Below are 24,755 nucleotides of genomic sequence, written 5' to 3'. Positions count from 1 at the left end.
GATGTTAGAATATTCATATAATTGACAGCATAGGATAGAAAACACTCTAAAGTTTCCAAAACTGTAAAAATATTGTCTGTGAGTATAACAGAACTGATATTGCAGGCGATGCATTCCAATGCGTCCCTATTGAGCAGTGAATGGGCTATCAACCAGATTACTTTTTCTACATATTCCCCAAGGTGTCTACAGCATTGTGACGTAGTTTTACGCCTTTATGTTGAAAAATACCCGTAAGCAGCTACATTGTGTAAGTGGTCACCTGATGGCTCTCAGAGTGATTCTCGCATAAAATACAGAGGTAGCCATTTTTCCAATCGGTCCTACTGAAAAACCAATTGTCCTGGTGGATATATTATCGAATAGATATTTGAAAAACACCTTGAGGATTGATTATAAACAACGTATGCCATGTTCCTGTCGATATTATGGAGCTAATTTGGAATCTTTTTCGGCGTTGTCGTGACCGAAATTTTTGGTCGATTTCTCAGCCAAACGTGAAGAACAAATGGAGCTATTTCGCCTACAAAAATATTATTTTTGGAAAAAAGGAACATTGGCTATCTAACTGGGAGTCTCGTGAGTGAAAACATCTGAAGCTCATCAAAGTTAAACAATTTAATTTGATTGCTTTTCTGATTTTCGTGACCAAGTTACCTGCTGCTAGCTGGACATAATGCTATGCTAGGCTATCGATAAACTTACACAAATGCTTGTCTTGCTTTGGCTGTAAAGCATATTTTGAAAATCTGAGATGACAGGGTGTCTCAATATATTTCACCTGTGATTTTCATGAATAGGAATATTTTCTAGTAATATTTATGTCCGTTGCGTTATGCTAATTAGTGTCAGTCGATGATTGCCCTGGACACCATATGTGAATTGATTGCCCCCCATCTATCTTCAGAGCTTGTACTGTTAGGTGACCTAAACTGGGATATGCTTAACACCCCGGCTGTCCTACAATCAAAGCTAGATGCCCTCAATCTCACACAAATTATCAAGGAACCCATCAAGTACAACCCTAAATCTGTAAACATGGGCACCCTCATAATAATTTTCCTGACCAACCTGCCCTCCAAATACACCCCTGCTGTTTTCAATCAGGATCTCAGCGATCACTGCCTCATTGCCTGCATCCATTATTGGTTTGCGGACAAACGACCACCCCTCATCACTGTCAAATCTCCCTAAAACACTTCTGCGAACAGGCCTTTCTAATCGACCTGGCCGGGGTATCCTGGAATGATATTGACCTCATCCCGTCAGTAGAGTATGCCTGGTTGTTCTTTAAAAGTAATTTCCTCACCATCTTAAATAAGCATGCCCCGTTCAAAAAATCTAGAACTAAGAACAGATATAGCCCTTGGTTCACTCCAGACCTGACTGCCCTCGACCAGCACAAAAACATCCTGCGGCATACTGCACTAGCATCGAATAGTCCCCGTGATATGCAACTTTTCAGGGAAGTCAGGAACCAATAGACACAGCCAGTTAAGAAAGCAAAGGCTAGCTTTTTCAAACAGAAATTTGTATCCTAACTCCAAGAAGTTCGGGAACACTAAAGTCCATGTAGAATAAGAGCACCTCCTCCCAGCTGCCCACTGCACCGAGGCTGGGAAACACTATCACCACCAATTAAATCCACGATAATCGAGAATTTCAATAAGCATTTCTCTACGGCTGGCCATGCTTTCCTCCTGGCTACCCAAACCCCGACCAACAGCTCAACACCCCCCACAGCTACTTGCCCAAGCCTCCCCAGCTTCTCCTTCACCCAAATCCAGATAGCAGATGTTCTGAAAGAGCTGCAAAACCTGGACCCGTATAAATCAGCTGGGCTAGACAATCTGGATCCTGTCTTTCTAAAAATTATCCGACGCCATTGTTGCAACCCCTAGTACTAGTCTGTTAAACGTCTCTTTCGTATCGTCCAAGATCCCTAAAGATTGGAAAGCTGCCGGGGTCAACCCCCTCTTCAAAGGGGTGACACTCTAGAGTAGACCCAAACGGTTAAAGACCTATATCCATCCCTTCTTTGGACATTGTGTTAACAAACCTCCAAGCAAACTTCAATGCCATACAACACTCCTTCGGTGGCCTACAACCGCTCTTAAACGCTAGTAAAACTATATGCATGCTCTTCAACCAATCGCTGCCCGCACCCGCCCGCCCGATTAGCATCACTACTCTGGACGGTTCTGACTTAGAATATGTGGACAACTACAAATACCTAGGTGTCTGGCTAGACTGTAAACTCTCCTTCCAGACTCATATTATGCATCTCCAATTCAAAATTAAATCTAGAATCGGCTTCCTATTTCGCAACAAAGCTTCCTTCACTCATGCTGCCAAACATACCCTCGTAAAACTGACTATCATACCGATCCTCGACTTCGGCGACGTCATTTACAAAATAGCCTCCAACACTCTACTCAACAAATTGGATGCAGTCTATCACAGTGCTATCCGTTTTGTCACCAAAGCCCCATATACCACCCACTACTGCGACCTGTATGCTCTCGCCGGCTGGCCCTCGCTACATATTCGTCGCCAAACCTACTGGCTCCAGATCATCTATAAGTCTTTGCTAGGTAAAGCTCTGCCTTATCTCAGCTCACTGGTCACCATAACACCCACCCGTAGCATGCGCTCCAGCAGGTATATCTCACTGGTCACTCCCAAAGCCAATACCTCCTTTGCCAGTTCTCTGCTGCCAATGACTGGAACGAATTGCAAAAATCGCTGAAGTTGGAGACCTATATCTCCCTCACTAACTTTAAGCATCAGCTATTTGAGTAGCTCACCAATTGCTGCAGCTGTACACAGCCCATCTGTAAATAGCCCATCCAACTACCTACCTCATCCCCATATTGTTTTTATTTACTTTTTTGCTCTTTGCCAGTATTTCTACTTGCACATCATCATCTGCACATCTATCACTCCATTGTTAATTTGCTAAATTGTAATTACTTTGCTAATATGGCCTATTTATTGCCTTACCTCCTTACCTGATTTGCACACACTGTATATAGATGTTTCTATTGTTATTGACTGTACATTTGTTTATCCCATGTGTAGCTCTTTTTTTGTCGCTCTGCTTTGCTTTATCTTGGCCAGGTTGCAGTTGTAAATGAGAACTTGTTCTCAACTGGCCTACCTGATTACATATCAGCCATCAGGATGTCATCTATTCTGACCACAATCGTTAGGACTACTGAAGATACAAGCATAGCCTCGTCTCCCTTTCTGTGTTTTTTGTCAAGATCATGTATCAGATTATTTTATACCAAGGGACTTCTAGTTATCAGATATTCAGGATATGTGGCCCTACATTCAAAACAGTTTAGCGGCCTCTCCTCAGTGTCGACACCTGGGACATGTATGGATGATTCCACATGTGAAGCACACAAGGCCGTTAGTCCATAGAGGAATGCCTTGAATGTGTTTACATACAGTACAGTACCAGTCAAAAGTTGGGACACACCTACTCATTCCAGGGTTTTTCTTATTTTTTTACTATTTCTACATTGTAGAATAATAGTGAAGACATCAGAACTATGAAATAACACATATGGATTCATGTAGTAACCAAAAACCTGTTAAACAAATCCAAATATATTTGAGATTCTTCATATAGCCACCCTTTGCCTTGATGACTGCTTTGCTCACTCTTGGCATTCTCTCAACCAGCTTCATAAGATAGTCACCTGGAATGCTTTTCCAACCGTTTTGAAGGAGTTCCCACATAGTGTCCTCGGAAATTATTACAGCCTTACGTTACAGCCTTATTCCAAAATTGATTAAATAAATAAAAATCCTCAGACATCTATACACAATACCCCATAATTACAATGAAAACAGGTTTTGGACAATTTTAGCACATTTATACAAAATAATAAACATATACCTTATTTACATAAGTATTTAAACCTTTTTCTATGAGACTTGAAATTGAGCTCAGGTGCATCCTGTTTCCAATGATCATCCTTGAGATGTTTCTACAACTTGATTGGAGTCCACCTGTGGTAAATTCAATTGATTGGACATGATTTGGAAAGGCACACACCTGTCTAGTTTTGATGTCTTCACTATTCTACAATGTAGAAAATAGGAAAAATGAAGAAAAACCCTTGAATGGGTAGGGGGCAACTTTTGACTGGTACTGTACATTCCCCTTTGTCTGCCGCCCATTTCTCGTGTGTGTGTGTGTGTGTGTGTGTGTGCATGTGTGTGTGTTGTAAGGCCTTGAACCGACATACAAGGCGTATAGAATTGTTTTCTTCTATCTGGTGAGCAGTTCAGCCCTGGAAGTTGTGGTACCTATGTGCCTGTTAGGTAATTGTTTTATGTTGGGCCTGGCAGGGCCTACAGATGCTGAAAGTCTAGAGAAATACATGTTACCATATTTCCTATGTAGTGCACTACTTTTGACCAGAGCCCTAGTCCTTATCAATCCATACACATAGGTCAGTGTGGGGCCTCAGGCCAGTATGGATGGACTATTCCTGATCAAATGTTTGTAGGATCTCCATGGGTGATCAAAGTAAAGGTTATGGTGATGATGACTGATAAAGTAGTTTAGGCTGTTTGAGTATAATGGTCTCCCAAGTTTAGACCTGTTCTGGTGAGTCTGTCTGTAGGTTGTGTCTGTCTCTCAGGCTCAGGCAGCCCTCCTTGGCCCATGAGACGTGGCTGTTTTCCACGCTCTCCAGCCCTCTATCCACCAACCCCATCTCTCTCCCCCACCACAAGAGTTCTTTTCTGGGGAGTGGAAATGCTACAACACCCCTCCACCCCAGCTACTTCTAGCCTGGGTGTTTTTTTTCTTCTTTCGTTCTCACTCTCCCTCCCTTTCGTTTTTACGAGCTAACTACAACAGTCCCTCCCGGCTTTCCCTGGGCCTCCCTCCAGGACAGTTGCTAAGTAAATCACTCAGTCCAGAGGGGAAGGAACCTCAAGAATTCCAGACAATCCAGTGTTCTATGTTCCGTCTCTCTTTGGTTTCGCTCTTTTATACATTCTGGCCCACACCCCTTAGGCACAGAGAGAGGACAAGAGGGGTTGGTGAGTGACAAATGTTTTGGGTAGAGAAAAGGAGGGGTGGAGGGGGTGCAATTCCCGATTAAAAAAAATATATATTTATAAAAATTAAATTAGATTTTTGTTGTTTATTTAAATGATAATATATATTGTTCTCAGTGTTATCTGTCAACCATGTTTGTCTGCCCGCTCTGTAGCAACCCACTACAATCAGTCTCAATGCTATCTGATCCAGCTTTTCCTATCTCTCTCTTGAAAGCAAAAAATAAATCCAACCTACAGTATTTCACCTTATTTTTTAAAACCTTTTTTAAAAAATTTTTTTTTACTAATCTCCATTGCAATTTGCCCAAACACTCGATCTCTCATTATAGCCCCAAATAATGACCGGTGAGGCTAATTCCCATCCACCATGCGTGGAGTAATTGGTGTGTAAAAAGAAGAGGGGTCAGGTCTCCTAAATATATAGCCTTTCAGTAATATAGCCTAACAGTGCAGTCAGTGTGTGCTTCTATAATGGCACCCTATTCCCTATAAAGTGCACTACTTTTGACCAAATCCCATAGGGCTCTTGTCAAAAGTAGTGCAGTATATAGGGAATAGAATGTAGTTTTGGAAGCAGTCAGTGTTATGTTCTGGCTTTGTTTGCAGCTTTAACCACTTGCACACTGTCTGGTCTGATAGTTGACTGACTCTGGGGCCTGTTTGTTCTTACAGGCCACACGCACTTACCGTGCGCACACAGTTTATGAATCTTGGTCGTCTCATCATGGCTCTTGGGAACTGGGGGGGGGGTCTAAAAACCCCATGCTGTGCTTCAGTATTGAGATGTGAATGTTTGAGCAACACTGATGTCTACTACCCACCCTCTACAGGTGGTCATGGCCCCCCATGAACCCTCCGTGGTGTTTGTGGATAACTACATCAAGCTCCTCGCTGATGGAAACCCAGAGACCTTCCAGAAAACTCTGGATATGAAGGTAAGGGCCACTTTGGTTGGGTTCACTTGTTTTGTCTTTCTCACTGACCTGTTTTCAATAGTTATCGCCTACTTCCTCTGGCTCTGTTGTCTTGTTCTCTCTTGTTTTTTCCTCTTGCAATAACGTGTGTGTGTGTGTGTGTGTGTGTGTGTGTGTGTGTGTGTGTGTGTGTAGGGGTTGAAGCGCAGTGAGCAGAGCAGCATGTTGGAACTCTTCAGACAGAGGTTACCCACTCCACCCTCAGGGGCCGATGGAGGCCCCTCTCTCTCCTTCAGCACCCCCACCCCCGAGCAGGAGAACTCGCGCATACGCAAACTGGAGAAGCTCATCAAAAAGAGACTATGAGCGTGCACACACTCATCACCATACCACACACAAATGATTCCAGTAATTCATCTCAAATACTTTTTCTTGCTCTGTTCAAGCATAATGGAGAATTGCAGGCAGAGTAAAGACATGATTGTCTCATTTTTGTTAGGAGCATTAATGACCCTAATGATTTCAAAGTCAACTGTCGAATTATGAAGAAATTTCCTCAGCTGCAGAGCTGTTGGCACGTATTACTCATTTACTTGTGTATTTCTTTTCTGCTTCTCTTTTTATGACACTAAATACCCGAGCTTTGTAAATGTTAAATGTAGACTATATCATACATATGCTATGCATTTTAACAAAATGTGTTTGCACTTAAAGACTGAGCTACTAACTAAAAACGGCTTTAAGAGCAATTTGCTGCCGCTTTGGCACCTATCCTCCCAGTCCCAGACTGAGAACAAGGAACTTCAGTGCGTTTGAAGCTAACGTTATGATATTCTCCAGTCCTGTGCCTTTGTGTGTTTCTCTTGGTTCCCTGTTCAAGGGGAGGATGCAGTTAGTTAGGAGTTTGTATGTTTCCAGTGTCCCTTCACAACAAGAACACCCTCCAGGTGGATGGACCGCATCCCACCATGCATTGATGTCTCCAGGTTCAGTGGTTAAGCCCCCAGGTCCAGGACAGAGGAAATCCCAAGATCCTCTATCTCCTCAATTAGACACGAGACAGTTTCTGTGCTTTTTGAAAATCCCCCATGAAATGAGAACCAGTCAAAGCCTTTTAACTCTGGCCCTTCGCCAGGAATTGTGTATGCGTTTGAGACATTAAGCATGTTCATTTATTTAAGCTCTATTTCCCCATGTAATTCCTTGCTGAGCGTTTTATAAATGTCAATCTGAAGTGTATTTATGTGTGTGTGTGTGTGTGTGTCTGAATCGATTTGATTACAGTGAGGGAGAGTTGCAGTACTTTATAACAGAGGAACTCATGTTCTCTGTTGTACAAGGATGCATTGTACAACATATTGATTTCTGTTTAAGATTTATTGTCTTTTTTTTATTTTCTGTTATTCCGGGCCTCTGTTTGACATTGACAGGCCTAGATTACCTGTCAATAATAATTCAAACTTACTGACACTCCCATTATGCTTGTTTGCACTGGGTTCGGAACGCAATCATGGTTACATTAAGACACTGTGTAAGATTGAAATACCGCAAGTTTTCCCAGAAAACATCCCTTTACATCCTCATGCTAGCTAGCAGTAGCCACTGCGCCCAGTTTGGAATGACAGTGTCAGCCAATCAGCTCCTTTATTGTTCAACCATGGTGCTTCACGGTGTGTGTAACCATGATTGTGATCCGACCCCAGTACAGCTCAAGCGTAACGGTAGGGTTGGTATCTTCTGGCAAGTTCTCATTATGATTGACAGGTCATCTAGGCCTGTCAGTGTCAAACAGAGGCCCGGAATAACAACAAAAGAAAAATGTTTAGACAAATCTTCAACAACAAAAAACATACATTGTAGAAAATGATCATTGTGTAACAGTGAACATGAGTTTCTGTTAGACAGGGAACTGAGAAGTTAGCACAATGATGCTTGTGGAGAACAATAATATATTATTGAACACAGTTGCTTTTCATACCGTCATTGAGCTAATTATTTCTACTGTGACTTGCTTCGGATAAAGTACTTATTGCATGTAACAGCAAATACTCTGGATCAGTGATCATTTGAGGTGGTTCATTCATATTATTTGGTGGTGTAGCACAGGATAAGGATGGGGTCTGAAGAATGTGTCTATCGTCAAGTATCTATTCTAAATAATTGTGGTTGAGGCATGAACGATTGTTTTTGGATTTCATCCTTGGAAATCCTTATTCTCCCCAAGAGATAAATGTATGTATTAATATATTAATGCTTTTCATGTACACATTCATGCCTTTAGTTAATAAGAAGAAAAACATGTTACTTTGTATTGTCAGTAGGGGTAGGCCATCATTGTAAATAATCATTTGTTCTTAACTGATTTGCCTAGTTAAAGGTTACATTTAAAAATATAAAAAAATAGGCTACTGTAGTGGCAACTGGTCAAAAACATGAATACTACAAGTATGCCATCATGTTTTCCTTGTCGGAATGTTGTATCTCACACACACACCGCTCTCTATCCGATTCCATAGATGTAATCATTAGTCCAAACAATTTGTTTATATATATTGGACAAATTCAGATAGGTCCCTACCGGTTTCGTTCAGTTCGCTCCCGTTTAAGAAATGTTTTGCAACAGAACCGGCCCAATGAATAGGTCCAATTCAGTTTGAACTTTTACCAGGGTATTTTTTTCAGGGGGTGAGGGCAAAAGGAGTTCCCATGTTTCGTTTTGTTGCCTTTCATTTTTCCTCCAATCAGAGGTGAGGGTGCGTTTGAAAGGCGTTACCTTTTCTCTATTTTACTGCTAACAAAACTATGAAACCTTTTTGAAGGGAGAGAAGTTTGAAGACAGGTAGGCGTGGACAATCTTCAGTGCCTTCTCGTGTTCTTTTATACTTCAGTGCCCTTGACACACAGTTTGATTTCACTATTTTGTTAACTTCAAGGCCAACGATTTATGTTGAATCTCTTTATTTGGAAGGGCAAAAACATATTGGGGAGGAGAAATGTTCGTTGACTTGTGGAAGATTTAAATAGCATGCAGTACAATTTGTCTAGACCGTAGCCTATTGCGAAGCAAGAGAAGTTGATACAAGCCCATTGCCAACTTGCTTGATCATTGGTAAGTTACCCAACGTGAAGGATCAATTGCATTCAAGGGAAGTCGCGTCTACGAATTGGAAATCAATTTGACCTACAGTTCTGCAAACTCGTCGCGCAGTAGGGGTCGTCATTGTATTTTTTGACTTTTTTAAAATTAAAGCAATGGTGGGCAGACTAAACTTGCTGAATGTATGTGACGACGAGCCATTGGACATGAGTTGCAAAGCCGAGCGGGGACTTGACAGCCCGGACTCCGGACTACCCTCCAGCCCCAGTCCGAGCCACTGGCTGCTGACAGATGGCGGGGATAAAGGTGCCATAAGCCCGGTGTCTGAAGACGAGAGGACACGGTCATCCTTGGTACGTAGGCTGTCGCACGGTTTACTACAATTGTTACAGTAACTGATAAAATCCCGCTATGAAATTGTAAGACAAAGTTGTTGCATTGTTAAAACATTGTTTCTGAAATAGCCTCTGAATACGTTTCCCTGCATGGCCCATAGTGAATCTGGGTCATGTCAATAGTAAATTGGGTGAGGAGCTTAAGCCAATCACATTTGCCACCTCCACCAAATATGTTCTCCTTATGCGAGTGCTGACTGTTGGCTGACTGCTTGCAGGTCCCTATTTTATCGATTGGATCTGTTCCTCAGCTGCACACGTTGTCCTACGGGGAGGGCATAGAACTTGATCCACTACCGTCCAAGGAAATACGGTATACTGTTTTAAATGACTGCATGTAGGCTATGAATGTTTGTGTGGTTTGAAATTGGCTTAGCACTGTGTGCTGCATCTGCCTCGCTATTGGTATAAATACCTTTTTTTTAAAGAAATGTGGTGGACCACAGATCAAATGTTGCATTTAAAAAAAAGTTATTTTACTTCTGTCAGCCTGTGTAGGCCTCCTGTAGCCAAGTGTCTATTTCTTGGAGGTTTGCAGTGCTTGAAAACTTGCTGCATTCCAGTTCTAAAACGATATCTAGCTGAACATGCAGTGAAATGACACTTGCCCAAACGTTGTCATTCCTAGATACACATCGTCTGTCCACTATGATTCAGAGCGTCACTTTATCCACGACGTGGCCATGCAGCCCAGAGGCCTGGGTCTGGAGAACTGCAGCCAGATGTTCCTGGCTGTCCCTCACAGCACCTGGAGACACTACAAGACCCAGCTAGACCTCCAGCCTCGCCAGCGGGCCCAGCATTTCCAGAGCACCACCATTGTCTACCCCAAGCACGCTCGCACCATCTACACCACAGAGCTGAGCTACGACAGCCACCGGCTAGCCAGGAGATTCTTGTCGAGCGTGGAGCTGGAGGCTGCTGACTGGAGAAGGCTACCCCATTGAGGTTGGGGGAAGGCTGGGCACGGCCTGAGGGAGAGGTCCCTGGGCCCTGTGGGGCCCAACCATCCACCAGGCCGACGCCACACATGGACCCAGGTTACACAGTCCATTAGTTTAGATTGGTACTCAAATGTGGGCTACGATACTTTCCAGGCTCCAGGAGGGCAGAAGATGGAAGCCATATCTCTAGATCTGGAGTATCAAACAAATAGCAGGGACATCTGAGTGAGGCTGCCATCTACCAAAGTGTTGATCCATTAGTAGCTAGTAAAGAGTTCTCTGGTATTCAAAGTTGGATTCATTTTAACCAAGTGTTGAACTGTGGACTTAGACAGGTGATGGTGTACTGTATACTATCACCATGGAGGAACTTATAAACCAGATTTGGAAGTGAAGGATTGTTAGGGAAGTGTAGTCTGGACCATCACTGTCAACATTCTGTGTTTAGGCCTAACCATTGCAGTGGAGCTCATTGAACAATGATCCAACAATATAAGATTCTAAGGCAATAGTGGAGTTTCCATGTGATTTTTGTAAGTATTTACATTTGTAGACCTGGGGAGTTGTCAAATTACTGTCTATGACTGGGCTTCAAAATGTCTTGTCAAATCATGGTATTATGGTGTATTTGTTGCACAACATTACTTACCACAAGCAGAATATATATTCCTGGATAGTGTAACACCGAGCCATGTATAGAGATGTATGATCCTGGTGTAACACCAAACCCCATCTAAGTCTTGCCTAAACCAACATTGTCTACTGTAAGTATGGTCATGGAGCAGAAAGCCACAGCTTTTTTCATATTGTGTAAAAGAGTTGCAAGTTCTGTGTTGAAAGTTGGGACATTTTTCTTCCCACAGACCATTGTGAATTGAAGAAGTTTGTGTTAGTTGGTAATGAGTAGTGAGAGATTATCAAATGTGTCATTATTGTTTTCAGTTATAAAGTTTTTGTATTTTCCTAATAGTGAAGTCTTGTTCTTACTAACACCTTATGGACTGTCCATAATCTTTGCCTATCCTCTTCTGGTTGCTTCCAGAGGTTTCATTTAGTTATGCATTTATTTGATGCTAATAAACTCCTTTTGGTAGCCTAATAGATTACTATTAGGCTACCAAACACAGGTAACTTCCCTCAAGGTCCTACAAGGATACACATCTAGAGGACCTGAACTGTCTTGAGATACCCAAAGGGCCTTATTGAAGTAAAATGATTTCGCTTTTAAAGCTCTGTTTTTATAGTGTTTGTTTGAAATAAAGACCAACTGTTTTATATCAGATTTGAGAAGTGTTACAATTATTTGATATGTACTTCAATGCCATAAGCAAATTCAAAATAGTCTTATCAGGATTTTATCTTTTGGTTATCAATTAGGGATATGCCTTTTTTAAATTGCCACTAGTTGAGTAAAGATGCAATTACAATGTTCCACCATCTCAGATTGAGACTGCTATGCCATCTGCAGGATAGAGAAGGTGCTGCACATAAAACCTATAGATTTATTAATGTGAAAACAGCCCCACCTAGATATTGTGTGTAATGGCACCACTGCTCTCCAAGTGTCCCTTGAACAAGCCCAAGTAGTCCATCACCCCCTGCTGTGAGGCCAGGTACCGTTTCCTCCGGTTGGCCTTGTACACCTCTATCCTCTCTGCCTCGGCCACCGGATCCTCCAGAACTCCATCCCACCTCAGGCTCTCCCTGGCTGGGTCGTTCTGGCCAGCCTGGTCCCATGACAGTGGGGCTTGGTGGGTACCAGCGTCTGGCCCTGTCAACGTTTCCTCGTGTTTCATTGCCTCTCGCTGGGATTTATTGTTGCGGAGGCTGGTCAGACTTCTGGCCTTGGTCTTTTTGCTGTTGGAGCCCTTCAGGGTGGGTTTGGACTGTGTGGAGGAGCCTTTGACGACCTGTTGCTGCTCAGTGTGGGTGAGTTTATCTGCTGTGAGTGCAGGCCGGCAAAGTGCAGGTTAATCTTAATTTGATACCAAAGTGTTTTGATTTCACAACACTATCCCTCAACACATTCTCCCCTTGCAGGTCACTTTAGACTCTCGCATTTAGTGCCTTTTTAGCGACGGGGCAGGCTTTTTTTTTTCAAAAAATATATAATGCTCTAAGCTAAAGTAAAACGCAAACGAAACTTCAGAACATGAAACAGACATGGTGCACATAAAACATATCTACCGCTTTATTTTATTTTATCAGGGGGTCAGACTTGCTTTCAATGAGTGACAGATCTACAACTCACATTTCTATGCGAATTTGGTCGGGTCACCCAAAAAGTTACATACTGCAGCTTTAACAAAAACGATCCATGTTGGGGTTACTATGATAACGTTATGGTAACCCCGTTGTGGGTAGGACTATAGGTCCACACTAGGCATTTAAAACTAGATTTTGTGAGCATCACCAAAACAAACCAACCTGCTGCATCATCGGAGTTTGAAGGCGAGCTCGGTCCTCTTCTCGTCGAACCACTCTTCTTTTTATCTTTTGTTTTGTGCGTTCTCTTCTTTTTCTTTCGCTTGCTGTCATTTGTAAGGCTCACGTTGGTAGACATCAGAGCATCCTGGCTCCATACCGCCGTATCAACGTTTCTGCTGTGGTTCATTCTCTACCGATGCTTGGGCTAACTCGATACACCATCAAATTATTGATAGTTGATACATTGTGTCAACTGCTTTATATCGAAGGATACATAAGGCCTAAACTTTATACAACGGTTACACCGGCGTGATGAATTGAGAAACGAGAACTTAATCAGATACTTTCAAGGTGTGCACTCCGATCCACTCTTCTCACATGGAACTTCTCCATGGAAACCAAAGGATCACCATTCCCAAATTCTTCGCGTTCGTCTGACCTATTCTAGAATGATTTCTATGAGTTGTACAGTAAAACTCGCGCGTGATACAAAGAATAAAACAAGACCCCATATGACGTGTCTGTGGAAGATCACGTGAGGAACTAGTATTGCAGCGATTGATTACTGTAGCAACATTTTAACAACACTAGTTACTCACGTGATCTTTCACAGACACGAACCAATGAGACACGATCAAAACTATTCTGATGTCATATGGGGAGTGACTTTACTCTGACAAGTCTGGGCAAAAAATCCATTGTACAGTCGTGGCCAAAAGTTTTGAGAATGACACAAATATGAATTTTCACAAAGTCTGCTGCCTCAGTTTGTATGATGGCAATTTGCATATACTCCAGAATGTTATGAAGAGTGATCAGATGAATTGCAATTAATTGCAAAGTCTCTCTTTGCCATTCAAATGAACTGAACCTCAAAAAACATTTCCACTGCATTTCAGCCCTATCACAAAAAGACCAGCTGACATCATGTAAGTGATTCTCTCGTTAACACAGGTGTGAGTGTTGACGAGGACAAGGCTGGAGATCACTCTGTCATGCTGATTGAGTTTGAATAACAGACTGGAAGTTTCAAAAGGAGGGTGGTGCTTGGAATCATTGTTCTTCCTCCTTCCTCCATGGTTACCTGCAAGTGAACACGTGTCGTCATCATTGTTTTGCACAAAAAAGGGCTACACAGGCAAGGATATTGCTGCCATTAAGATTTCACCTAAATCAACCATTTATCGGATCATCAAGAACTTCAAGGAGAGCGGTTCAATTGTTGTGAAGAAGGCTTCAGGGCGCCCAAGAAAGTCCAGCAAGCACCAGGACCGTCTCTTAAAGTTGATTTAGCTGCGGGATCGGGGCACCACCAGTACAGAGCTTGCTCAGGAATGGCAGCAGGCAGGTGTGAGTGCATCTGCACGCACAGTGAGGCGAAGACTTTTGGAGGATGGCCTGGTGTCAAGAAGGGCAGCAAAGAAGTCACTTCTCTCCAAGAAAACATCAAGGACAGACTGATATTCTGCAAAAGGTACAGGGATTGAACTGCTGAGGACTGGGGTAAAGTCATTTTCTCTGGTGAATCCCCTTTCCGATTGTTTGTGGCATCCGGAAAAAAGCTTGTCCGGAGAAGACAAGGTGAGCACTACCATCAGTCCTGTGTCATGCCAACAGTAAAGCATCCTGAGAGTTTGGTGACTAACAATGCCTTTTCCAGCATGATGGAGCACCTTGCCATAAGGCAAATGTGATAACTAAGTGGCTCGGGGAACAAAATATTGATATTTTGGGTCCATGGCCAGGAAACTCCTCAGACCTTAATCCCATTGAGAACTTGTGGTCAATCCTCAAGAGGCGGGTGGACAAACACAAATTCACGAATTCTGACAAACTCCAAGCATTGATTATGCAAGAATGGGCTGCCATCAGTCAGGATGTGGCCCAGAAGTTAATTGACAGCATGCCAGGGCGGATTGCAGAGGTCTTGAAAAAGAAGGGTCAACACGGCAAATATTGACTCTTTGCATCAACTTCATGTATTTGTCAATAAAAGCCTTTGACACTTATGAAATGCTTGTAATTATACTTCAGTAACATCTGACAAAAAATATCGAAAGACACTGAAGCAGCAAACTTTGTGGAAATTAATAGTTGTCATTCTCAAAACTTTTGGCCACGACTGTATAATTGTTCGTTATTGAACATTAGACCAGACCACAGGAGGTTGGTGGCACCTTCATTGGGGAGAACGGGCTCGTGTTAATGGCTGGAGCAGAATTAGTGAAATGGTATGTGTTTGATGCCATTACATTCGCTCCGTTTTGGCCATTATTATGAGTTGTCCTCCCCTCAGCAGCCTCTGTGAACCAGACATAAACCAGACAATAACGGACCATTATTGGACATTGGACTACACGTAATTTATGAGTTAAAGAATCAGTCTAGCACAGAGGAAAGACAACGCTTCCGGACAAGTCTCTGAATGTCCTTGAGTGTCCCAGTCAAAGCCCAGACTTGAACCCGATCGAACATCTCTGGAGAGACCTGAAAATAGCTGTGCAGTGACGCTCCCCATCGAACCTGACAGAGCTTGAAAGGATCTGCAGAGAAGAATTTGAGAAACTCCCCAAATACAGGTGTGGCAAGCTTGTAGCGTCATACCAAAGAACACTCGAAGGTGTAATCTCTGCCAAAGGTGCTTCAACAAAGTACTGAGTATAAAGGGTCTGAATACTTCTAGAAATTTGATATATATATTCTTTTGTAATACATTTTCAAAAATGTCTACAAACCTGTTTTTGCTTTGTCATTATGGTAGATTAATGAGGGGGAAAAGAATTGAATCCATTTTAGAATTAGGCTGTAACATAACACAAGGTGGAAAAAGAAAAGGTCTGAATACTTTCTGAATGCACTGTATGTATTGGATAACGGCACAACCATTTGGGATTTTCTGGGGCTTGGGACATAAAATGTCTTTAATATAGATCTCATAAAATGTCTTTAATATAGATCTCATAAAATGTCTTTAATGTAGATCTCATAAAATGTCTTTAATGTAGATCTCATAAAATGTCTTTAATATAGATCTCATAAAATGTCTTTAATATAGATCTCATAAAATGTCTTTAATATAGATCTCATAAAATGTCTTTAATATAGATCTCATAAAATGTCTTTAATATAGATCTCATAAAATGTCTTTAATGTAATGGCTCAGGTAGCATCCTGCTTGAATTTTCATGCCGATCAAAGCTCTAATCAAATCCAGACATATTTATATGCTTTATAGGCTATGCTTTAGAATGACACTTCCGGTTTTGTCGGGAAATTTATTTTTATTTTACCTTTATTGAACTAGGCAAGTCAGTTAAGAACAAATTCTTATTTTCAATGACGGCCTAGGAACAGTGGGTTAACTGCCTGTTCAGGGGCAGAATGACAGATTTGTACCTTGTCAGCTCAGGGGTTTGAACTGTGCAACCTTCTGGTTACTAGTCCAACGCTCTAACCACTAGGTTACCCTGCCGCCCCAAATACCGGGTTACCCGGGAGAAAAGTGATTTATTCTAGGCATGGAACATTTGTAAAATATTGGAAAAATATTCAATCCTAGTGTAGTCTTATCTTATTTTGATAATTCCACTGTCACTGTGAATTTTCCTGCTCCACAGGAAAGCCTTGTGATTTACATAAATGTCTCTCTCGCTCAAACGCTAAAGCACCAGGCACAATAAATGTTCTACTTCTGCAGGTCCTACTAATGCGACATTCAAATGTACAAAAATATATCTGAAATGCAGACATACAAATCAACAACCGTTGATTTATGTATCTTAATAACACAAGATCGATATTGGTCTCCACTACGACATACAGTACAAGTGAATCCAAAACGCAGCCACAAGCTGCACCTAAACTATAGTCTACTGTAGCCTATCAAAAATACATTTCCTATTAGAAATGATCTATTTTTTGAGGATAAACAAATAACCTGCCTCAGGATAATTTTACTCCTGTGACAAAACTGGTCAAATTAAGATCCAACAACTCTAGTGTGAAGTGTGGTTCAGGAAGCTTCTATTGTAGCCTTAAGCCAGTAAACCTTTTTTAGGGATAGGCGGCCCGTCAACGGGGCAGTTGTAAATCATGCAGCACCGTGTGTCACGATCACAGATTTTAGAGAAACAACAAATGTCGGTACATATAAGTGTCTTATATCGGCTGAAAGCTTAAATTCTTGTTAATATAACTGCACTATCCAATTTACAGTAGCTATTACTGTGAAAAAATTGCATGCTATTGTTTGAGGAGAGCTCCTAACAACAAAACACTTTTTTCACCGCGATAGGTTTGATAAATTCACCTCTGAAGGTGAAATGTGTACTTACATTCTGAAATCTTGCTCTGATTTATCATCCCAAGGATCCCAGAGATGAAATGAAGTGTTGTTTTGTTAGAGAAAATCCTTTTTCATATCCTAAAAAGGTCCATATAGCATGCCAGATCGATTTTGTATTTCCACTTGATCAATTTGCTAAGAAAGGAATCTGTGAAAATCTAACCCTAAATGTTGTTTCAACGTTTGTTGTTTTTGTTTGTTTTTTGTTGTTTCTCTAAAATCTGTGATCGTGACACACAGCGCTGCATTATATATGCAGCGCCGTGTGCCCCGTTGACGGGGTGCCTTTCCCTAAAGAATTTAAGCAATCAGATGTGCAATAACCAGTAAGAAGGGTACATTTATTTGTGTTACAGCCTGCACTTTAAAAGTTAAATGGATGAAATTACATTTTTGTGTCACTGGTACACAATACCCCATAATATCAACGTGTAATTATGTTTGTAGAAAAGCTTACAAATTCATTAAAATTGAAAAGCTGAGATGTCTTGTGAGATGTCTTGAGTCAATTAGGCTTCAACCCTTTTGTTATGGCAAGCCTAAATAAGTTCAGGAGTAAACAATTTTGCTTTACAAGTCATAAAAGTTGCATGTACTCACTCTGTGTGCAATAATAGTGTTTAACATGATTTTTAAATGACAACCCTGTCTCTGAAACCCACACTTACAATTATCTGTAAGGTCCCTGAGTCAAGCCTTGAATTTCAAGCACAGATTCAACCACAAAGACCAGAAAGGTTTTCCTATGGTTCGTAAAGAAGGGCACCCATTGGTAGATGGGTGCAGTTATTAATTACACTTTGAATGGTGTAGCAATACACCCAGTCACTACAAATATACAGGTGCCCTTCCTAACTCAGTTGCCGGGAGAGGAACCACTCAGGAATTTTATCATGAGGCCAATGGTGATTTTAAAACTGAGTTTAATGGCTGTGATAGGAGATAAATGAGGATGGATCAACAACATTGCAGTTACTCCACAATACTGACCTAAATTACAGTGAAAATAAGGAAGCCTGTATAGAATAACAGAACATGCATCCTGTTTGCAGTAAGGCACTCAATTAGGCACTCAATTAAATAAGGCACTCAATTAAAACGGCAAAGAAATGAACTTTTTGTCCCAAATACAAAGTTGGGGTCAAAGCCAACACAACACATCACAGTACCACTCTTCATATTTTCAGGTATAGGGTTGCTGCATCATGTTATGGGTATGCTTGTCATCGGCAAGGACTAGGGTGTTTTTTAGGATAAAAATAAACAAAATAGATCTAAGCACAGGCAAAATTCTAGAGGAAAACCTGGTTGTCTGCTTTCCAACAAACTGGGAGACCTTTTCACCTTTGTGGGCCAGATATACACTGGAGTTGCTAACCAAGAAACATTGAATGTTCCTGAGTGACCTAGTTAGAGTTTTGACTTAAATTGTCTCGAATTAGAACCTCTTTCCATGACCGGTAGAAAGACCAGGTGAATCCAGGTGAAATCTATGATCCCTTAAGATGTCACTTGTTAAATCCAATTCAATCAGTGTAGATGAAAGGGAGGAGACAGGTTAAAGATAGATTTTTTTAGCCTTGAGACAATTGAGATATGGATTGTGTTCATTTGCCATTCAGAGGGTGAATGGGCAAGACGAAAGATTGAAGTGTCTTTGAACAGGGTATGGTAGTAGGTGTCGAGCGCACCGGTTTGTGTCAAGAACTGCAACGCTGCTGGGTTTTTCAGGCTCAATAGTTTCACGTGTGTTTTTAATAGAACGGTCCACCAGTCAAAAGATATCCAGCCAACTTGACAAAACTGTGGGATGCTTTGGAGTCAACATGGGCCAGCCTCCCTGTGGAATGCCTTCAACAACTCAATATTAAGGTGTTCCTAATGTTTGGTATACTCAGTGTATGTGTTTCTACTCCCCAAAAATGTATCTGAAGTACAGTACCAGTCAAAAGTTTGGACTGGTATCAGTCTAATGTCCATTGCTCGTGTTTCTTAGCCCAAGCAAGTCTTATCTTCTTATGGGTGTCCTTTATTCTTATTGGCAGACTCAACAGCCCTGGTTTCTCAAATGATTGCCTCACCTGGTTCCCCAACTACTTCTCCGATAGAGTTCAGTATGTCAAATCGAAGGGCCTGTTGTCCGGACCTCTGGCAGTCTCTATGGGGGTGCCACAGGGTTCAATTCTCGGGCTGACAATCTTCTCTGTATACATCAATGGTGTCACTCTCGCTGCTGGTGATGCTCTGATCCACCTCTACACAGACGACACCATTCTGTATACCTCTGGCCCTTCTTTCGACACTGTGTTAACTAACCTCCAGATGAGCTTTAATGCCATACAACTCTCCTTCCGTGGCCTCCAACTGCTCTTAAATGCAAGTAAAACTAAATGAATGCTCTTCAACCGATCGCTGCCCACACCTGCCTTTACTACTTCGCCACCATGGCCTATGTATTGCCTTACCTCTCTCATTTGCACATGCTGTATATAGATTTTCTACTGTATTATTGATTGTATGTTTGTTTATTCCATGTGTAACTCTGTGTTGTTGTATGTGTCAAACTGCTTTGCTTTATCTTGGCCAGGTCACAGTTGCAAATGAGAACCTGCTCTCAATTAGCCTACCTGGTGAAAAAAAATAGTATTGTTTTCTTTGCAGAAATTAGACCATGAAGGCCTGATTCATGCAGTCTCCTATAAACAGTTAATGTTGAGGTATGTCTCTTACTTGAATTCTGTGAAGCATTTTTTGGGGGGGCTGAATCTGAGGTGCAGTTAACTCTAATGAACTTATCCTCTGCAGCAGAGGTAACTCTGGGTCTTCCTTTCCTGTGGCGGTCCTCATGAGAGACAGTTCTCATGAGAGCCTTTGGCACTTGAGGGTTTTTGCGACTGCACTTGAATAAACTTTAAATTGATTTACATTTTCCATATTGACTGACCATAATGAATGTCTTTAAGTAATGACTGTTGTTTCTCTTTGCTTATTTGAGCTCTTCTTGCCATAATATGGACTTGTTTTTTTACCAAATAGGGCCACCTTCTGTATACCACCCCTACCTTGTTACATCAGAACCGATTGGCTCAAACTCATTAAGAAGAAAATAAATTCCACAAATTAACTTTTAACATGGCACACCTGTTAATTGAAATGCATTCCAGATGACTACCTCATGAAGCTGGGTAAGAGAATGCCAAGAGTGTGTAAAGCTGTCATCAAGGCAAAGGGGGGCTAGCTTGAAGAATCTCAAATATAAAATATATTTTTGTTTAACACTTTTTTGGTTACTACATGATTCCATATGTGTTATTTCATAGTTTTGATGTCTTCATTATTATTGTTTAATGTAGAAAATAGTCAAAATAAAGAAAAACCCTCGAATGAGTAGGTGTCCAAACTTTTGACTGGTACTGTATATACTTGGAATAATGCCTTGTAATGCTTGTTAATGCTTGTAACTTAAGCTGTATGCCTTGAATGTGAATCCATTCATTGTACAATGTAAATTAAACATTTGCCTTTGATATAGATAATTCTTAGACCAATTTTTGGCTTTCAATGTCAACTCATTGGCTAATGCTTGTTTGTATATTTCAATTACACTGAACAAAACTATAAATGCAACCTGCAACAATTTCGAAGATGTTACAGTTCAAATGAGGAAATCAGTCAATTTAAATAAAATCATTAGGCCCTAATCTATGGATTTCACCACTGGGAATATAGATATGCATCTGTTTGACACAGATATCGTTTTAAAAGAGGTAGGGGCGTGGATCAGAAAACCACTCAGTATCTGGTGTGAACACTATTTGCCTCATGCAGCGCAACACATCTCCTTCACATAGAGTTGATCAGGCTCTTGATTGTGGCCTGTGGAATGTTGTCCAATTCCCCTTCAGTGGCTGTGCGAAGCTGATGGATTTTGGCGGGAACTGGAACATGCTGTCGTACATGTCAATCCAGAACATCCCAAACATGCCCAGTGGGTGACATGTCTGGTGGGTATGCAGGTCAAGGAAGAACTGGGCCATTTTCAGCTCCTAGGAATTGTGTACAGATCCTTGTGACATGGGGCCGTGCATTATCATGCTGAAACATGAGGTGATGGTGGCAGATGAATGGCATGACAATGGGCCTCAGGATCTCGTCACGGTATCTCTGTGCATTCAAATTGCCGTAGATAAAATGCAATTCTGTTGTCCATAGCTTATGTCTGCTCATACCATAATCCCACCACTACCATGGGGCACTCTGTTCGCAACGTTGACATCAGCAAACCGCTCGCCCATACTATGCCATACACGTTGTATGCCATCTGTACACCATTTCAGAGAAATAAGATTTTTGTGCGTATGGAACATTTCTGGGATCTTTTATTTCATGAAATATGGGACGAACACTTTGCATGTGGCGTTTGGTTTTTGTTCGATATATATTAGAGGTATAGAAGAAAGCACAGAAGTCTTGCATGTGAAGTAGCAACACACCCTGTCATTTCTCCCACCTGGTGGTGCTAGTGTGTAAGACATGTTTTAAACTGATCCTTATTATGAATGAAATGTCCCCAAGCAGTCATTTTGTATGCCAGTTTTCATTATTCATAATCCATAAGGCACCTATGATTTGGTTGATATATTGCCTGGTTCTGTACTATGCAATTCGCTACTCTTTAAAATCCTGAAAGCAAGTTTCCTAAAATGAATCTTAATATGAATAAATTAATCATGAATAAACTAATAAGGCCTATTTCTCTCTCTGTTATTGTCAGTTAGAACACCGCATTCTGTGCAGAGTTCAGTCCAGGTTAATTTTAGTTGGTCCCAGATCTATTTTTGTGCATCACAGTGAATGGCTAATTGTACATCACAAACAGATCTGTGATCAGGCTAGATTCGCCTATCAGTGTATTGTTATTGAATCAGGATTGGGCAGTGGGGTTGGTTGTTTTTTCATTTGGCTGTCAGAGACACAGATTGTGACACATATGGCAGCCTATGTCCTATATAGTGCACTACTTTTTACCAGAGCCTTGGGCCCTGGTCAAAAGTAGTACACCATACTGTATAGGGAATAGGGTGCCATTTGGGACAAAGTCAAGGGTACCTGGTGTCTGGACTGCATTCTCGCTATCGGCTATGACTCATTAGCGGTCTAACGCATAACACGTCTGGCATCATAAACAGCTACAGCAGAGACTCCATGACTCCTTTGAGACACATAAACAATCTACTCGAGCTCAAACAAAATGTGTGACGTGTTTAGGATTTGTCCCTGGTATTGAGGACTTTCATCAAATGGTATTAGAGCCTGAGTCTTACTATGACTTGTATAAACTAGTAATATCCCCTCAGGGAGGAATACAGTTATTCTATTCTGTACAAGACCTCCCCTCACTTGCTGCTGGTAAGCTAGTTGTTGCAAGCAAGGTTTTGTTCTAGGCTACAGACATGTCTCTGAAATGTGGGCTTGAATCTGTGACCAGATGGTGTGTTTACAAAAATATTTCTCTGTATGGATACTTTGCCAAAAGCCTTTTCAGGTTTGCTTCATCTCTCAAAAAGGAGAGCTTTTTACAGACACAGCTGCCATAGGCCTGAGGGGAGTTAGGTGTCTGTTTTGATTATCTATTAGATGAGAAAGGGCATGCTCTGGTATGAAGACTGTCTGCCATTTGTGAGATATTTTTACCAAAGCAATCACTGCACAATTTTAGTACAGCATCATAACACTTCCATACAAATAAGAGTACCCCTTTATGTCCATGCTTTACCTCCAGAGAATGACTTTCCCTGTCAATCAAAATACCCTCTTAAATCAGATCAGAATGGACAGGCCCTAGTATGAAGCCATCTATCTGGAAGGTATTTTTACCAAACCAATTGCTGCCTGGAAAATAAATCATGGCATGAGTAGCCTCTATCTCTGATGGACTCCATCAGCATACATGGCCTCTAGTTTCTCTGATGGACTCCACTTAAGCACTTTGTCTGTAGATTAATGCACTCTGCCTGCTGAAGAGTCAACAGTTTGATGTGTGTCTGTCTGTCTAGCTGTCGGTCCTTTACTATGCCGACAATAAGAACACATTAAACACACAGTTCACACACTATCTGTGTGTGTGTGTGTCTGTCTGTATCTCACTCATTCACTCAAAATGGAATTGTTAATGCATCCACCCAGCTCTAAGGCAGAAAGCCCTATCAGGCAGTAGTTAAGTGAAGGTCTGCTCTACTCTATGGTCCAATATAACCACCAGAGCAGGTGGAAGGGCAGTGGCTAATGGCCATCTCTGTGAAATGTTTGCTCTGCAGTAAAGGGGGTGGTTTTAACCCTCCACCCCCCACTTCCCTTCTCCCTCCCCCACTTGCCACTGGTCTGACCTGCAGTAAATGCAGTGGTTTAATAAAAAATATATATGTTTTATTGTCACGTACAACAGGTGCAGCAAAATGTTGTTTTATTTTTTTAAACATTTTTTTAACCTCCCCCTCTTTCTCACCAGGGCAGGGGCCACTAATAAAGTTACTCCAGGCCTAACAACACTCCAGGGGCCACTAATGAAGTTACTCAAGGCCCTAACGACAGTCCCTGCCGCAGCCTGAGATGATGGTGCTTGTTGCTGCAAAGTGCTCCCGCTCGCCCTTCGCCCTCATTCACCAGAGCAAACGCCCCTTCTCCTAGCCACTAATGTGCCAATTCTGTCTGGGGCTTCTGGTCACTCTTTCTATTTTTCTCCCTCATTATCTTCTACTCTCTGTCTCACTATCTTTCCCTGTCTGTCTTGCTATACTGTTTTCTCTCTCCTTCTCTCCTCTCTCTCTCCCCTTCTCACGCTCCCTGTCCATCGGTCTGATTATAAACCTTGTGAAGAGACATGGTGAGACAGCTGCTTACACTGCAAGTGACAAACAAGCCCATCCATAGAGAGGGAATATGGTTTAAACACATTTACTTTGAAACATGCCTATAAAGATTTAAAGAGAGAGGGAAAAGGTTTGTGTTCACTATGGAAAGAGGAGTAAAGAGTCAACGTTTCTGCTAGCTTCCTCAATGAAAACCAGAGTGTTTTCATTCTGAGGGTATCCCGAAAATATTTTGAGTAAGTGTACATTTTACACTGACTCGACCTTTCGGGGCCATAGCGTGCCTGTGTGGTTCCTGCGCTCCAGCCACCCCTGTCCCAATGACCCCACCCTACCCTGAAACGGATCCCTGTACTGTAAATACAGTAAGCTTTTACACGCTTCCCTTCTCCTCTGTGTCCCTTTAGCAATAACTCAATTTAACAAGGAGAAACTGCTTGACTGGCAACCGAGGAGTAATACAGTATATCTCAATTAACAACATAAGCTTTATGTTGCTATAAGGGAGTGGGGACCAATAGGAGTGTACAATGCCAGCTGGAACTGGTCCTTTATTGGTCCAACTCTGGGGCTACGTCCCAAATACCACCCTATTCCCTTTGTAGTCCATAGGGCTGTGGTCAAAAGTAGTGCACTATAGGGAATAGGATGACATTTGGGACACGTCCTGGTAAGA

The 24,755-nt window shown here is 41.7% G+C and overlaps 3 protein-coding genes across 4 annotated transcripts in view; 2 read left to right on the top strand and 1 right to left on the bottom strand.

The window, feature by feature from the left end:
- Positions 1–7,722, top strand: part of LOC110503864 (vacuolar protein sorting-associated protein 53 homolog) — a 31,673-nt gene extending 23,951 nt beyond the window's left edge. Inside the window, exons 21-22 of the mRNA XM_036961143.1 lie at positions 5,919–6,023; positions 6,198–7,722. Coding sequence (XP_036817038.1) covers positions 5,919–6,023; positions 6,198–6,368 — 276 coding nt within the window. The 3' untranslated portion in view covers positions 6,369–7,722. The remainder of the gene's footprint in view (positions 1–5,918; positions 6,024–6,197) is intronic.
- Positions 7,723–8,799: 1,077 nt separating this feature from the next.
- Positions 8,800–11,720, top strand: LOC110503865 (refilin-B). Of its 2 annotated transcripts, XM_021582426.2 has the most exons (4): positions 8,800–9,111; positions 9,253–9,452; positions 9,713–9,807; positions 10,123–11,720. In XM_021582426.2, the coding sequence occupies exons 2-4, from the start codon at positions 9,255–9,257 to the stop codon at positions 10,439–10,441; spliced, it is 612 nt and encodes a 203-aa protein (XP_021438101.2). In that variant the 5' UTR covers positions 8,800–9,111; positions 9,253–9,254; the 3' UTR covers positions 10,442–11,720. The 2 variants fall into 2 exon arrangements, with proteins under 2 accessions (XP_021438101.2, XP_036817039.1); XM_036961144.1 differs by having other exon boundaries at positions 8,800–9,452.
- Positions 11,721–11,920: 200 nt separating this feature from the next.
- On the bottom strand, positions 11,921–13,456 carry c24h17orf97 (chromosome 24 C17orf97 homolog). The gene is made up of 2 exons (XM_021582429.2): positions 12,866–13,456; positions 11,921–12,380 (listed from the first exon to the last, which is right to left on the bottom strand). The coding sequence occupies exons 1-2, from the start codon at positions 13,050–13,052 to the stop codon at positions 11,965–11,967; spliced, it is 603 nt and encodes a 200-aa protein (XP_021438104.2). The 5' UTR covers positions 13,053–13,456; the 3' UTR covers positions 11,921–11,964.
- Positions 13,457–24,755: the final 11,299 nt, after the last annotated feature.

The sequence above is a fragment of the Oncorhynchus mykiss genome, chromosome 24 (assembly GCF_013265735.2).
Source record: "Oncorhynchus mykiss isolate Arlee chromosome 24, USDA_OmykA_1.1, whole genome shotgun sequence".
NCBI lineage: Eukaryota > Metazoa > Chordata > Actinopteri > Salmoniformes > Salmonidae > Oncorhynchus > Oncorhynchus mykiss.
The sequence above is the reverse complement of the archived record's forward strand: the minus strand, read 5'-3'. Positions and strand labels throughout refer to the sequence as shown.

Bases quoted from the DNA above. Each gene is read 5' to 3' on its own strand.
- LOC110503865 (XM_021582426.2), top strand. From the start codon at position 9,255: ATGGTGGGCAGACTAAACTTGCTGAATGTATGTGACGACGAGCCATTG. The intron at 9,453-9,712 runs GTACGTAGGCTG...GACTGCTTGCAG, and splicing joins AGAGGACACGGTCATCCTTG to GTCCCTATTTTATCGATTGG. The intron at 9,808-10,122 runs GTATACTGTTTT...TGTCATTCCTAG, and splicing joins CTACCGTCCAAGGAAATACG to ATACACATCGTCTGTCCACT.
- c24h17orf97 (XM_021582429.2), bottom strand. From the start codon at position 13,052: ATGAACCACAGCAGAAACGTTGATACGGCGGTATGGAGCCAGGATGCT. The intron at 12,381-12,865 runs GTTGGTTTGTTT...CTGCACTCACAG, and splicing joins AAACTCCGATGATGCAGCAG to CAGATAAACTCACCCACACT.